Source organism: Somniosus microcephalus, chromosome 20 (genome assembly GCF_052327205.1).
Source record: "Somniosus microcephalus isolate GS21.2 chromosome 20, FLI_Smic_1.0, whole genome shotgun sequence".
Taxonomy (NCBI): Eukaryota; Metazoa; Chordata; class Chondrichthyes; order Squaliformes; family Somniosidae; genus Somniosus; species Somniosus microcephalus.
Genome location: NC_141006.1, coordinates 82,102,640 through 82,119,468, shown reverse-complemented (window position 1 = coordinate 82,119,468; position 16,829 = coordinate 82,102,640). Strand labels below are relative to the sequence as shown.

At 40.5% G+C, this 16,829-nt stretch overlaps 2 protein-coding genes across 12 annotated transcripts in view; one reads left to right on the top strand and one right to left on the bottom strand.

Annotated features, from left to right (window-relative positions):
* Positions 1–16,829, top strand: part of LOC147103481 (nuclear receptor coactivator 7) — a 432,740-nt gene that overhangs the window by 146,969 nt on the left and 268,942 nt on the right. The window lies entirely within an intron of this gene.
* The window catches only part of LOC147103482 (protein phosphatase EYA3-like), a 93,000-nt gene continuing 85,392 nt past the window's right edge, over positions 9,222–16,829 (bottom strand). For all 5 annotated transcript variants that reach the window (XM_085963098.1, XM_085963099.1, XM_085963096.1 and 2 more), the window contains 2 exons: positions 14,139–14,239; positions 9,222–11,764 (listed from right to left, as the gene is read on the bottom strand). In XM_085963098.1, coding sequence (XP_085819224.1) covers positions 11,684–11,764; positions 14,139–14,239 — 182 coding nt within the window. In that variant the 3' untranslated portion in view covers positions 9,222–11,683. The remainder of the gene's footprint in view (positions 11,765–14,138; positions 14,240–16,829) is intronic.

The window sequence follows — 16,829 nt, the reverse complement described above, 5'->3', positions numbered from 1 at the left end:
AAATCAACTTTTATTGTCATTGTTAGTGCACAAGTGCAGTACAATGAAATGTAGGCTTGCGGCTCCCGAGAGTGTACATTTAGATTAAGACATTTAAACATTCAACATACATTTGGCTTGTAATACATTAACATAAACATAACCATAATAAAGTGCATTGGCAGATGTGCAGGCTTTAGAGTTTATTTGTGGAGTTCAGTAGGATGGCAGCCCTGGGAAAGAAGCTGTTCCTAAATCTGGTCGTACGGTTGCGAATGCATCTGTAGCGTCTCCCAGATGGCAAGAGGGCGAACAGACTGTGGCTGGGGTGGGTAGGGTCTTTGATGATGGACCGTGACCTCCGTAAACAGCGTTTCTGGTATATGTGCTCTATGGTCGGTAGCCGGGTGCCGGTAATGCGTTGGGCAGTTTTGACTACCCGCTGCAGGGCTTTCCAGTCATAGTAGCTACAGCTGCCATACCATACTCTGATACAGTTCGTCAGGATGCTCTCTATTGTGCAGCGGTAAAAGTTAGAGAGGATCAGGGGTGACAGGTTACATCCCTTCAGCCTCCTTAGGAAATATAGGCGCTGCTGGGCCTTCTTCACCAGAGAGGAGGTATTGAGGGACCAGGAGAGGTCTTCCATGATGTGGACTCCGAGGAACTTCCTCGGACTTCCCTACTTTTATACTCCATTCCCTTTGCAATAAAGGCCAACACTCTATTTGCCTTCCTAATTACTTGCTGTACCTGCATGCTAACTTTTTGTGATTCATGTACAAGGACCCCCAGATCCCTCTGTATCTCAGCATTTTGTAATCTCTCCCCATTTAAATAATAATTTGCTTTTTTATTTTTCCTACCAAAGTGGATAACCTTGCATTTTCCCACATTAAACTCCGTCTGCCCACTCACTTAGCCTATCTATATCCCTTTGGAGATTCTTTGCGTCCTCCAAACAATTTGCTTTCCCACCTATCTTTGTATCATCAGCAAATTTGGCTACGTTACACTCAGTCCCTTCATCCAAGTCATTAATATAGATTGTAAATAGTTGAGGCCCCAGCACTGATCCCTGTGGCACCCCATTAGTTAGTTTGCCAACCTGAAAATGACTCTCTGTTTTCTGTTAGTTAGCCAATCCTCTATCCATGCGAATATATTACCCCCAACACCGCGAGCTCTTATCTTGTGTAGTAACCTTTTATTTGGCACCTTATCGAATGCCTTCTGGAAATCCAAATACATGACATCTACTGGTTCCCTTTTATCCACCCTGCTCATTACATCCTCAAAGAACTCCAGCAAATTTGTCAAACATGATTTTCCTTTCATAAAACCATGCTGACTCTGCTTGACTACATTATGATTTTCTAAATGTCCTGCTATCATAAGAACATAAGAAATAGGAGCAGGAGTAGGCCAATCGGCCCCTCGAGCCTGCTCCGCCATTCAATAAGATCATGGCTGATCTGATCCTAACTGCCAATCCACTATCACAGAACCATCCCCTGCATCTAACAGAATTAGACACACGAAATAGGAGCAGGATCAGGCTACACGGCCCCTGGGCCCGCTCCGCTACCCACAGGGCCATGACCGATCCGAACCTAGACTCATGTCCAAATTTCTGCCCGCTCCCCGTAACCCTTAATTCCCTTTACTTCTAGGAAACTGTCTATTTCTGTTTTAAATTTATGTAATGATGTAGCTTCTACAGTTTTTTGGGGCAGCATATTCCATGGACCTACCACCCTCTGAGTGAAGTAGTTCCTCCTCATCTCAGTTTTGAAAGAGCAGCCCCTTATTCTAAGACTATGCCCCCTAGTTCTAGTTTCACCCATCATCGGGAACATCTTCCCTGCATCCACCCAATCCAACCCCTTCACAATCTTATATGTTTCAATAAGATCGCCTCTCATTCTTGATCGCATCACTTCCTTAATGATGGACTCCAGCATTTTCCCAATGATGTTACGCTAACTGGTCGATAGTTGCCTGCTTTCTGTCTCCCTCCTTTCTTAAATAGGAGCGCTACATTTGCGGTTTTCCAGTCCGCTGGGACCTCTCCAGAATCTAGGGAATTTTGGTAGATTACAACCAATGCATCCATTATCTCTGCAGCCACCTCCTTTAAGACTCTAGGATGCACGCCATCAGGTCCAGGGGTCTTGTCCACTTTTCGTCCCATTAGTTTGCCTAGTACTTTCTCTCTAGTGATAGTGATTGTTTTAAGTTCCCCCCCCCCCCACTCCAATAGCCCCTTGATTATCCATTATTGGGATGCTTTTAGTGTCTTCTACCGTGAAGACCGATACAAAATATTTGTTCAAGGTCTCTGCCATTATTAATTCCCTAGACTCATCCTCTAGGGGAACAATGTTTACTTTAGCTACTCTCTTCCTTTTTAAATGCCTGTAGAAGGTTTTACTGTCTGTTTTTATATTTCTTGCTAGCTTACTCTCATAAGCTATCTTCTCTTTCTTTATCATTTTTTTAGTCGCCCTTTGCTGCTTTTTAAAAATTTCCCAATGTTTGGCCTTTCACTATTCTTCGCAACATTGTATGCTTTTGTTTTCAATTTGATACCATCCTTTACTTCCTTAGTTAGCCACGGATGGTTCATCCTTCTCTTCGTCTTTCTTTCTCACTGGAATATATCTTTGCTGAGAGTTATGAAATATCTCCTTAAATGTTTGCCACTGCTTTTCTGCAGTCTTACCGTGTAATATATTTTCCCAGTCCACTTTAACCAAGTCTGCCTTCATACCTTTGTAACTACCTTTGTAATTACCACACACTGTAGATCCACCAGGATGACGCCAGAGATGCAAAACTATAATTATGGCGGAGAGATTTTAGCTGAGAGTATTTCCACTGGAGCAATGATTTAAATGAAGGTTTTTAAAATTACGAAGTGTTTTGATGGATGGGGAGAGTCATCAATATAAAAACTGTCCCTGTTTCGTGGCCGTGGGTTGTCTAGTTCCTTCAGGAAATTTGACTTGAAATGCCTGAGAAATCTTTTCATGTATCCTCTCTGTCTTAGTGCAGTGAAAAGGATTGTGGTTGCCTGATTGAAATCCTCAGATTTTGTACTTGTGTGGTGGAACTTTACAATCCCCAGAAAGTGTAGTTTGGATGGTGGCATTTTTTGTGTAAAAGTGTGTGTTTTTCCTGAATTCCCTATTGGATTTATTAGTGACTATCTTATATTTTTGGTCTCCCCCACAAATGAAAACATTTTCTCCACATCTACCCTATCTTAGAGACTTCTATCAGGTCACCCTCAGCCTTTTTTTCCCTGCAGAAACAAGCCCCAGCCTGTTCAATCTTTCCTGATACTTGTAACCTTTTAGTTTTGGTATCATACTTGTGAATCTTTTTTGCACCTTCTCTAATGCCTCTATATCCTTTTTATAATAAGGGAATCAGAACTGTGCACAGTACTCTAAGTGTGGTCTAACCAAGATTCTATACAAGTTTAACATGATTTCCCTGCTTTTCAATTATAATCCCTCTAGAAATGAACCCCAGTGCTTTGTTTGCTTTTTTATGGCTGTGTTTGATAGGGTAGACATGGAGAAAATGTTTTCACTTGTGGGGGAGACCAAAAATATAAGATAGTCACTAATAAATCCAATAGGGAATTCAGGAAAAACTTCTTTACCCAGTGGCAAGAATGTGGAATGCGCTACCACAAGGAGTAGTTGAGGCAAATAGCATAGATGCATTTAAGGGGAAGCTAGATCTACACGAGGGTGAAAGGAATAGAAGGGTATGCTAATAGGGTTAGATGAATAGGGGTGGGAGGAGGCTCATGTGCAGCATAAATGCCGGCATAGACCAGTTGGGTCGAATGGCCTGTTTCTGTGCTGTAGACTTGATGTTAATTGCTTCTTGAGAACAGTTTGCACAATTGTGTGCAGTTTTGGTCGCCTTATCTGAGGAAGGATGTTCTTGCCATGGAGGGAGTGCAGCGAAGATTCACCAGACTGATACCTGGGATGGCAGGAATGACGTATGAGGAGAGATTGGGTCAATTGGGCTTATACTCGCTGGAGTTTAGAAGAATGAGAGGGGATCTCATTGAAACTTATAAAATTCTAACAGGACTGGACAGACTAGATGTAGGAAGGTTGTTCCCGATGACGAGGGAGTCCAGAACCAGGGGTCACAGTCTAAGGATAAGGGGTAAGCCATTTAGGACTGAGATGAGGAGGAATTTCTTCACCCAGAGCGTGGTGAACCTGTGGAATTCTCTACCACAGAAGGCAATGGAGGCCAATTCATTAAATATAGTCAAGAAGGAGTTAGATATATTTCTTGAGGCTAAAGGGATCAAGGGATATGGGGGGAAGGCAGGGACAGGGTACTGAATTTGGATGATCAGCCATGATCTCATTGAATGGCGGAGCAGGCTCGAGGGGCCGAATGGCCTACTCCTGCTCCTATCTTCTATGTTTCTATGTTCTAAATGTTCTGTAAACTTGATAAACCTCAGTTTGGACTCTCCCCTTCTGACTAATCCAGTAATTGCACTTAAGAGGTTCAGAGCATGGCCGGCAAGTTCTGACTCCTGTAATTTGAAGTTTTTTAAAAGTTTATAATTCACATGGGAAATTTAAACATGAATTTATGCATATTTAAACACTGAATTGGAAGCATTATAACAAACATCTGAATAAGGCTCCACGAATCAGTAAGCATTAACAACACTCCATAAAATGCTGAAATTGAGTGAGCACCATCAGTTACCATTTTGTTTGCAGAGACCTTTTATCATGGCCTCTGGTTGTCTATGCTGACCTCACTCTTTCCTTACTACCACCACAGTAAAACTCAATTGTGTTTTTAGGCTTATTTTTATTTACTACTGTCTGAACATAGAGTTTCAAGTATCCAGAATAGATGATTCTGGTTTCGTCAGTTCCCAAAATAGCTAAAGTTGAGTCATCTGCCTGGGCAAATCCAACTCTTGCTCTGAAGCAAAAGATGCTATTGAAAACTCTTCAATACTGCATATTTATACCTAATGCACTTTGCATAGGATTTCCAAATGCAGCTTTGGTGCTCTCGCTAAATTACTGGTTACATAACATATATTTTCACTCCCTCTAATTATCACATTCTTGAAATCTTCATTTTTAGCAGGCTTCGGGAATTTTGTCTGGACAGGGGTCGATACATCTTTGACATAAGAACATAAGAAATAGGAGGAGTAGGCCATTCGGCCCTTCGAGCCTGCTCCGCCATTCATTAAGATCATGGCGGATCTTCTACCTCAACTCCACCTTCCCGCTCTATCCCCATATCGCTTGGTTCCCTTAGTATCCAAAAATCTATTGATCTCTGTCTTGAATATACTCAATGACTGAGCATCCACAGTGCTCTGGAGTAGAGAATTCCAAAGATTCACAAGCCTTTGAGTAAAGAAATCTCTCCTCATCTCAGTCCTAAATGGCTGACTCCTTATTCTGAGACTGTGACTCCCAGTTCTACACTCCCCAGCCAGGGGAAACATCCTACCAGCATCTACCCCATCAAACCCCTTCAGAATTTTATGTTTCAAGATCACCTCTCATTCTTCTAAACTCTAGGGAATATAGGCCTAGTCTCCTCAATCTCTCTTCATAGGACAATTCCCCCCATCCTAGGAATCAGTCTGGTGAACCTTTGTTGCACTCCCTCCAATGCAAATATATCCTTCCTTAGGCAAGGAGACCAAAACTGTACACAATACTCCAGGTGTGGCCTCACCAAGGCCCTATATAATTGCAGTAAGACATCTTTACTCTTATACTTAAATACTTTTGTAATAAAGGCTAACATACAATTTGATTTCCTAATTGCTTGCTGTACCTGCATGTTAACTTTCAGTGATTTATGTACAAGGACACCCAGGTCCCTCTGAACACTAACATTTCCCAGTCTCACCATTTAAAAAACAATTCTGTTTCTAGTGGATAACTTCACATTTCTCCATTTTTAAAAATTAATTTTTATGCAATGTGGGCGTCACTGGCAAGGCCAGCATTTATTGCCCATCCCTAATTGCCCTTGAGAAGGTGGTGGTGAGCCACCTTCTTGAACCACTGCAGTTCATGTGGTGAAGATACTCCCACAATGCTGTTAGGGAGGGAGTTCCAGGATTTTGACCCAGCGATGATGAAGGAATGGCGATATACTTCCAAATCAGAATGGTGTGTGACTTGGAGGGGAACTTGGAAGTGGCAGTGTTCCCATGCACCTGCTGCCCTTGTCCTTCTAGGTGGAAGAGGTCACGGGTTTGGGAGGTGTTACATTCCATCTGCTATGCTCTTGCCCACTCACTTAACCCGTCTATATCTCTTTGCCTCCTCCTCACTTCAGTATTGCCAACTTGGAATTTTAATGAAAATTGAGCCTCACTCATGATCTCGCAATTAGAAATATAGAAAAATAGCAGGCGGCCATTTGGCCCTTCGAGCCTGCTCTGCCATTCAATATGATCATGGCTGATCCTCTATCTCAATACCATATTCCCGCTCTCTCCCCATACCCCTTGATGCCTTTTGTGTCTAGAAATCTATCTATCTATCTCCTTCTTAAATATATTCAGTGACTTAGCCTCCACAGCCTTCTATGGTAGAGAATTCCACAGGTTCACCTTCTGAATGAAGAAATTTCTCATCTCAGTCCTAAATGTCCTACCCCGTATCTTGAGACTGTGACCTCTCGTTCTAGACCCCCCAGCCAGGGGAAACATCCTCCCTGCATCCAGTCTATCCAGCCTGTCAGAATGTTATACGTTTCAATGAGATCCCCTCTCATTCTTCTAAACTCTAGTGAATACAGGCCTAGTTGACCGAATCTCTCCTCATACGATAGTCCTGCCATCCCAGGAATCAGTCTGGTGAACCTTCGCTGCATTCCCTCTATGGCAAGTATATCCTTTCTTAGGTAAGGAGACCAAAACTGCACGCAGTACTCCAGGTGTGATCTCACCAAGGCTCTGCATAACTGTAGTAAGACATCCTTGCTCCTGTACACAAATCCTTTTCCAATGAAGGCCGACATACCATTTGCCTTCCTAACCGCTTGCTGCACCTGCACGTTTGCTCTGACTGGTGTACAAGGACACCCAGGTCCCTTTGTACATCAACATTTCCCAATCTATCACCATTTAAGTAATACTCTACCTTTCTGTTTTTCCTACCGAAGTGGATAACTTCACATTTATCCACATTATACTGCATCTGCCATGTATTTGCCCACTCACTCAACTTGTCTAAATATCCTTGAAGCCTCTTTGCATCCTCCTCACAACTCTCAATTCCACCTAGTTTCGTGTCATCCGCAAACTTGGAAATATTACATTTGGTTCCCTCATCCAAATCACTGATATATATTGTGAATAGCTGGGGCCCAAGCACTGATCCCTGCGGTACCTCACTAGTCACCGCCTGCCACCCCGAAAAAGACCCATTTATTCCTACACTCTGTTTCCTGTCTGTTAACCAATTTTCAATTCATGCCAGTATATTACCCCCAATCCCATGTGCTTTAATTTTGCACACTAACCTCTTATGTGGGACTTTATCAAAGGCCTTCTGAAAATCCAAATACACCACATCCACTGGTTCTCCCTTATCTAATTTACCAGTTACATCCTCAAAAAACTCCAGTAGGTTTGTCAAACACTATTTCCCTTTCATAAATCCATGTTGACTTCGTCAAATCCCATTGATATTTTCCAAGTGTCCTGTTATCACATCCTTTATAATACTCTAGCATTTTCCCTACTACTGATGTTAGGCTAACCGGTCTGTAGTTCCGTTTTCTCTCTCCCTCCGTTTTTAAATAGTGGGGTTACATTTGCCACCCTCCAATCTGCAGGGACTGTTCCATAATCTGTAAAATTTTGGAAAATGACAACCAATGCATCCATTATTTCCTTGGCTACCTCTTTTAGTACTCTGGGATACAGATTATCAGGTCCTGGGGATTTATCGGCTTTCAGTCCCATTAATTTCTCCAGCACTATTTTTTTACTAATACTAATTTCCTTTAATTCCTCCTTCTCACTAGACTCTTGGTTCCCTAGCATTTCTGGGAAGTTATTTGTGTCCTCTTCTGTGAAGACAGAACCAAAGTATTTGTTTAATTGCCCGGCCATTTCCTTGTTCCCCATTATAAATTCTCCCGTTTCTGACTGTAAGGGATCTACATTTGTCTTCACTAATCTTTTTCTTTTTACATACTTGTAGAAGCTTTTACAGTCCGCTTTTAAGTTCCTTACAAGTTTACTCTCATCCTCTATTTTCCCCCTCTTAATCAATCTCTTGGTCCTTTTTTGCTGCATTCTAAACTGCTCCCAATCCTCAGGCTTGCTACTTTTTCTGTCAACTTTATATGACTCCTCTTTGGATCTAATACTGTCCTTAATTTCTTTTGTTAGCCATGGTTGGGCCGCATTTCCTTTTGTGTTTTTGCACCAGAAAGGAATGTATAACTGTTGCAATTTGTGCATTTGTTCCTTAAATGTTAGCCATTGCCTATCCACCATCATGCCTTTTAATGAAGCTCCCCAATCTATCATAACCAACTCATACCTTTGTAGTTTCCTTTGTTTAGATTTAGGACCCTAGTTTCGGATTGGACTACTTCACTTTCCATCTTAATGAAGAATTCTATCATGTTATGGTCACTCTTCCCTAAAGGACCCCACACAAGATTAATTAACCCCTTCTCATTTCACAATACCCAATCTAGGATAGCCTATTCCCCAATTGGCTCAACATACAGGTCTAAAAAACCATCTCATACACACTCCAGGAATTCATCCTCCACAGTATTATTGCCAATTTGGTTTGGCCAGTCTATATGTAGATTAAAGTCACCCATGATTTCAACTTTCAAAACTCGATTTTTTTTTGTACTGTACTGATTGGTCTGTTGAAATGTCAATCTTCGGCAGGCCTCCTATGAGTGGCTGCTGCTGGGACACGTGTTCGGGTTAGGCCAATAAGTCAGCTTTTGCAACCAATGATAGACTGGTGGGAGGCTGGATCCTTTTTGATGTCCGAGGGTGCGGAGAGCGGAGTGGATTTTACTCGTGCACAATTGGATGTACCAGCTCCTTGCATATTATCAAACTGGGAGCTCACAATCCAGCCCACGTGCTGACATTAAGTTTAAAGCACTCACTCCCAGGGAGTTTAACGATACCGACCTCCCCACCCAAACATCAACAAAAATGAAGGCTATGAAAGTTTTATTGGAAGGATCGGTAAGACGCCTCTTTTTTGTTGCTTAATTTGAATTGGGATACATACTGCGGTTTCAACATTGAAATCGCATGGTCCTTATCTACACTCCTGTCACTATCAGCCTGTCGACACATGCACTCTGCCCGTGACCAACCCCCACTGGGTTTTGTCCCACAAGGCTAACTGATCGCATGCAGTACATTTAAAGGGTTAGGCTGGCCATGGGTCATCGACCTGAAACATTAACTGTTTCTCCAGATGCTGCCTGACCTGCTGAGTATTTCCAACATTTTCTGTTTTTATTTCACATTTAAAGGGACAGCTTGTACAGCAAAATGATAGAAGTGGCTCCTGAAAGTTTGATTCCTTGATCTGCTCTTTATTGTCTTGTAAACACACAGCCCTGCCCTTGGACGCAGTCACTAATATCCTCCCGAGTTACATACGCATTAATTTTACCCAATATTAACTTTCATGCTTTATATAGACAGTAGTCTATAGGGACACTCAATACAAGTCTCAGTGCAAGCTAAAACATAACAATTCACTCAGCAAAAGTGTCTGTAGAACTGTGCTACTAGGGAGTATCATGTATAGTTCTGCCTCTGGGAGACAAGTACCTATACCATTTCTTGTTAAAAATAACACAAGTGTTTGACATTTGCCAACACTCATGGTATAAACACAGTGGAGGTTAGTTGGTACTGTAGAAAGAAAGGATACAGAACAGCACATGGTAGTTTACAAAACATAATGGTGCCATACTAACTCATCAGGCTTGTGTGAATTATGCCAGGTGCATTAGTGGTTTATTTACAAAATGTCACGATACGAAGTGTTTATCACACTCAGAAATTGTTTCTTCCATTAAAAAAAAGCTTTTTTTTAAAAAATCAACAGAGGTAAAATGGTCTTCACAATTCGGCGAGGGATAATTTGTGGTCAGCTACTGTAGAGATCACAGGAGGAGACAACGAGAAGATGTCTACAACCGTTCCAATTTGGACCCAGTGATGTGCACTGGACTCAAAACTGCTGAGTGCAAACCACTCATCTCAGGTGTAACACTAAGATATTCAACTCACTGCCTTTGAAAAAGGGTTAGAGTCCAACTTCTCATTTAATATTTTTGGTATTCAACATCTGCTCGATTTATCCTCAACTTGTGCTGCATTTAATTTGAAATGATACACAACCATCGATGCAAAAACCTAAAATGCATAGAAAACACATTGGATTGGACAGATGGGGAATTAATTTTCAACAAACTTTCATTTGCATTCTACAGTTAGGAATAAATACAGTTTATAAATATTTTAAACATAAACAGCAGTAGGCCCAACCAACTATATTTTTTCTATATCTCTTTATTCATTCAGAGATGAACTAATACACATTATCAGCATCTCAGATATCCAAATTGCTCAAACCAGTTATTTTCATGGGGAGGGGGGGGTTTGACTAAAAAAAGGATAATAGCAAAGGCCACTTGTAATATCGTAAAAATATGCCTAAAGAACAATCTGAGTGGAGCTGCCAACAACAGAAAATCACTAATATAGTGATTCTGTCGCTAACAAAAGAAAAATTGAAAGAAACAATTTAATTTTGGGGGGGGACAGAGGAAGAGAAAGAGACACTGCAATATCAAGATCAGCATATCATCTGCCTCCTCTACTACATCAAGTAGTGTTAAACTGGAAAGATTCACTGTTGTGTTTGAGGCTCTATCTGGCACTGAGTGGCACTGTATCACCATGGGAACATTTGGAATTGGGGTACAACCCGAGAAAGGTGTTTATTAAAAAACTACAGAAACTTACAATTAAAAAGACCCCCAACTGAAATGAAGGTCAGTTTTAAAAAAAAGTAGATTGAACTGCTCCTTTATACTTCTTGTCAAATAAATCTCCAATGCATTTCTGCAGCCGAGCTTCCCAGTAAAACACACTGCTGGATCCGGGTTGGTCTGTAGATAATGCTGAAGTTTGGATATCCAGGAACATTTAACAGTAAAGTTTCCAAAGAATGTTTTGCACAAAGCCTCCAGCAGAGGTTTCAGTGCATTTAACATGGAGCAGACACTGGCTTGACTATAGTTCAGCACAGCAACTTCTCTTCCTTTAAACGTCCATTTCAAACATTTGATGTGTGTGAATAGAATTATTATTTTTTAAAAATTTTTTTAAAGGGTGGTAAATTAACCCTCTAGAGTTCCTGCAACATTTGTGTGTGTGTGTGTGTGTGTGTGTGTGTGTGTGTGTGTGTGTGTGTTTTTAAGTTAATGTCAGACATTAACAAGCAGATCGCTCACATAGTTCGACTGCCCACAGTCCTAACTGGTTTGTCCTGGGTTAAACAAGAATCACTATGAACAAAATTAGTGGTCCATCCTCAAACAGGGTGTAAGTCTGTTGCAGTAGCTCAGCTTCTTGTTCCTTTCCAGCTGCTCACAGGTAGTCCAATTCCAGAGCTTGATGCAATGACATCAGATCACCATGGTTCAATATTCTCCAAAACGGCATATTGTGCTGGAATTAAAGAGTATACATATAATCATGTATAAGTAATAGACAAACCCTAGTTAAACCTTGCAAGACAATTATACTGTAGTAAACTTTATTGGAGTAAAGATCACAAATAGAAAAGGTATATTTGCTGTGAATGTATTTTACTATCTTTTTGTTCCCTCTAATTCAGGAGAAAGTTGTGCATTTTGCCAATGTAAAACTAGAAACTGAACCTCTGTGCTTTGCATCCCTTAGTAAGTCCAGCAGATGGCAATCAACCTTCAGACAGAGAGAGTTACATGCACTGAAGAAGAATTACAAAGAAACAAGAGCATTTCCCCAGCTTTATGAAACAGCATACTGTGTTTCATACAGCACCCTTGACTGTGATTGGAGCACTTTCATGAATGTACCACCCGTTTTGGTGTATTCAACAATATGTATTCTGTTCATCGCATTTTAAGTCTAAAATGAGAATTCTAAATGTTAGAGTACTGGCAGTTAACAGTATGAGCCAATATTAAAGTACTCAAATCAAATGTAGTGATCATTCTGCCTAACGATAGACTTGCACCGTCCCACAATCAATCAGAACCAAAGTCCATTGTTCATATAATTTGTTACTTTGCATGGTTAGGCTAGACTATGGCTTCTTCCATTACACACATAGATGCTAAATAGCAAATCCACGAACATCGTTCTTGGCTGTGTGAAATAATGACCTTTTTTTAATAAACCTTACACGGAGTAAAAGGGCCCATTTAATTATAGGCATCATGTTGATTGAAAGCTAACAGATTTAAATTTATCTGTTTAAAATGATGGTGCTAGAAGCCCCAAAATGATATTCCATACAATATATAACAAAGCAGCTTTTCAGGTGTTTGCAAGCAATGCTATGAAATATAATTTGTTGAATATGCCTCTAGAGAAAACCCCCAGCAAATTAGTAATCAACAGTGCACAGAGGCAAGATGTTTTTGCAATCCACTCAATGCTACTTTCCAGTTTTAAAATATCCACTCCAGTTGGTGTGGATTACATTGCAAATTCAATGAAATCAACTTATATGCCACTGCTTGGGATGAACACCCAGAAGTACATGATTACATGAAAGCCGAAAGGTTTAACTTGACAACAGCTTTATTCCAAGAGCTTTCTCCTGCGGGTCTGGATTAAGACCCGAGGTGTTTGAACACAATTGAAAGTGGAAATGTCGACAACCGGACATTTAAGCAATGATCCCCGAGGGATAGATCAGGGCAGGTTTTATTCTTTCATATGTGCACTTTGCGATTGATGACTTTCTCTGAACCAAGAAACGTGGTTTTCTGCTTACTAGTTTTTGTTTTACCATTCTTCGCATTGTCGTTTGTGGGATCTTGCTGTGTGCAAATTGGTTGCTGCGTATGCCTGCAAAACTTCCAAAGTGACTCATGAACTTTGAAATGCTCATGGGACATCCAGAGGTCATGAAGGACACTATATAAATGCAAGTTTGCTCTTTTTTAATCGTTGATAGTCCAGAAAAGAAACCAATTTTTGATTCCCATTTAAAAAAGATACAAGAAACACAGTAGACTACCATCTCATTTTTCAATGAACGCATCTTTGACGATGTTGTGCCTCAGGGAAGAGAATGTTTTAAAAAACTTTAGTTTGAAGCACGGTTAGTTAGTGCGCATGCAAACGGACAGAAATTCGGGAATTAATGAAAAGCAAAGCACGCAGAGAACATAATCAGAAGAAAAAACTTTTGGAAAATGAAAGAAAAATGACAATGCAATTCAAGAAAAAGGTGCAGAGAAACTGAATCAAAACTAGTTCTAATTATTAAGAAACTGAATAAAAGAAAACGTCACTCAGAAAACCATAACACAAAAATCAAGAAAACTGTGGTGAAATGCTCAAGGATCAAATTTCAGACTTCAAGGCATGGTTGGCCAGGGGAGGTTAGATATAAAGCAGATTTTGCCAATAAATGAACGGAGGTGAAATTGGGACTTTCAAGCAATGTATATTTAAAATTCATTTTGCATACAAGTGGCTTTGACTTTTAAAACTGGAGTGGTCCTGAAGAATTTAAGGAAAGCATAGTTTAGCCTGTTTTGATCCATTAGGTTCGATCTCATTCAAAAAAGTTAATAGTATACAACCATCGCCAAAATCCCACCCGCCCTTCCCCATAAAAAAAATCACCCACAATATGACACTTTCAGGCGATCATAGCCAATATTTTGCTAAACTTAACGCTGATCAACTATTGCATCATTTTGCCATTTCTGGCACTTGTCCCTTATTTGCATAATTACAATTATGTCTGCTACCTTTTGTATCAAACCTTTGCCAAATGTGCAGTTTACTTTCACTGTAAAATATTCCAAGTCAAGTTTACCCGTTTAGCTGCATACTCCTCATCCCGACCATCTCCAATGACTACATACGTAACTTTCTTCCCAAATCTGGACACAATGCGCTCAAAACAGCTTTCTTTGCCTGAAAAACAAATAAATCTTAGTGATTTTACAGCCTAGTGAAGGTGGAGGCTTTGTTTACAGACTTCATGAATTCTTTCTACCTGCCCTTCAAGGCCAACAGTTTAAAATAAATTGTCCATCCAATAAAACAACTGATTTACATTGGAGAAACTTTGCTGAAAACACTTACAGGAGCAATGTGGAGCATGGCAACATACTTCATATACTGGTGGTTAGATGTTAAACTAAGGCTTCATCTACCTGTTCAGGTGGGCCTTAAAAAGAACTATCGTGGCATCACTTGATGAGGAGCAAGGAATTATCCAATGTCCTCATTAATATTCCTATTTCAAGTAACACCACCAGTTTATTGCTGTCTGAGGGACATTGCTGGTCTAACCTTAACCCTAATTTACCCACCTAGACATAATTAATTCTGTGAAAGTCAGATGTTTCAACGACATAGAACAGTACAACAGTAACCTTAAGGTGGTGATTTTAAAGTTATCTCAGGAAACTGTTCCTTGCAGCTGGAGTCTGCATTCTGTTTCAGTCTAAACTGGCAAGTGGAATAGACTGCACTGTGAAAGGAGCTCCAAGCCAGCGAGCAACACAGGTACAGAAACAGATCGTATATTTTCAAACCGGTTTTGAACAAATAAAGGTACTCAAATGTAATAAAAAGAGCCTAAATGACGTCTTTCTATTCAATATGGTAAATTCATCCAAATGTGGATGCACTCCATAAGAACATAAGAAGCAGGAGCAGGAATACGCCACTTGGCCCCTCGAGCCTGCTCCGCCATTCAATAAGATCATGGCTGATCTTGGGGTCAAAGCCACTTCCCCGCCCGCTCCCCATAACCCATATCCATATAATACATTTTTGAAAATGGTTTTCTGAAACAAACAATGGCCCGTGCTGGGAAAAAGAATATATTCACTTCTTCCAACCAACACCAGCCTAAAGTACAAGTCAAATGCAGAATACTGCTTCATTTACAAAGCTAACATGTCTTAGCTACTGTCTTATGCCCCCATGGTACTGTGATTTTCACGCTGAATTCACACCTGCTAAAATGCAATTCAGTATGTGAATCAGTGTCACTAAAACTCCACTTCAATTCAAAACCTGCCCATGGTTGTGGTCCAATGCTGGAGCAACATTGAACTCTGCAGCGTTGTGGTTGAGACAATGTGCACCATGATATCATTGTGGACATGGGAGATGTCCTATACCTAGTGGCACAGGGTCAATAGTCAGTTCACCAGTAGATTCGATGTGCATTACCCAAGTATCATGGGCTGTACACACTGGGTACTTTGGTGTCTTATGACACGCAAATACAGCAGTACATGGCGGCGTGTATGCATCCAAGCTCTTGTAGGAAGGTTGTACACCCAACTGCGTGAGTCCATGAGAACTTGATTGCCACAGTGGCAGAATTGTTAAGCGGCTCACTCATGCTGGCTTAGCTAGTATAAGGCATTAGAATAGGAAACTCTACTGCAATAGCATTACATTTCCACTTTCCAAATCAGACATCCTAGGAAGCTTTGTGCATGAATTCATGCTCATTAGGGGCCATGTTATGATTACCCAAATTCATTCTATTGAGGTTTTTAAGCATTGTCCAAGCTGTTTGGGCTAGATTCATACTACGATATGAACTCAGCGTTCCAATGCACTGTGCTATCCAGTCCCTCTGTTGAATTATTTGATATCAACATGAAACTATATGCAAATCTGAACAAAATACCCTCTAAATGAACCTACATTTTCATTGCCAGCAGTAGCTCATTTAAATAATGCTCCTCAGTTAGTAAATTGGAAAAAGTTCAAAGAATATCTAAGAATTTTAACAAAATTAAAGAGAGAAAATAAAACCTCACATGAACTGACAAAAGCAACAGGGAGAATGTCAAAACTATCAAACCTTATTATAACAGCATCTACAAGACCCAAATTGTCTGATGAAAGGGTTAATAAGTCAGTAATACTTTGGAAGATAATACCAGGAAGATAATCATACTATGGGTCGACAGGTCAGTTAGCTACAAAACAACTTATTCTAGAACATATTGAAAAAGGACAGTTATATAATGATAGATCTTGGGGAAAAAAAAAGGGTCATATGATAAACTAATACAGCAGTCACGAACTGTATGGCAGGTTACAGTAAGACAGAACAAAAAGCACCCACACAAGCTAATGCTCAAATCTTGTTGATATTCTTTTCCCTCCACCCCACACTCTCGTCAGCCAAGTAGATATACTGCTGGGAGTGTTTCCAGGTCTCTCCCCAAGTTGTACTATGATCAGCTGCAAGAATTTGCACGAGAACAGCCTAGTGCGACACTCTGCACTGCACAACAGTGACACCCTTAAAATGTTCTATGTATCGAGGGTACTTGGAAGCATTACCTGAATTTCCATCAGAATAAAAATCTCAAGACTAAATCAATGCCACTTTACATTGAACAGGCTTACTTTACAATTGATGCGCCATCAATTACTCAAAAGACTGAGGTTAAGCGAGTAACAACCAGGCTTTTATTAACTAAAGAATGAAGGTCTAGTCTCGAGTGGTCGACCCGTCCAGAATACT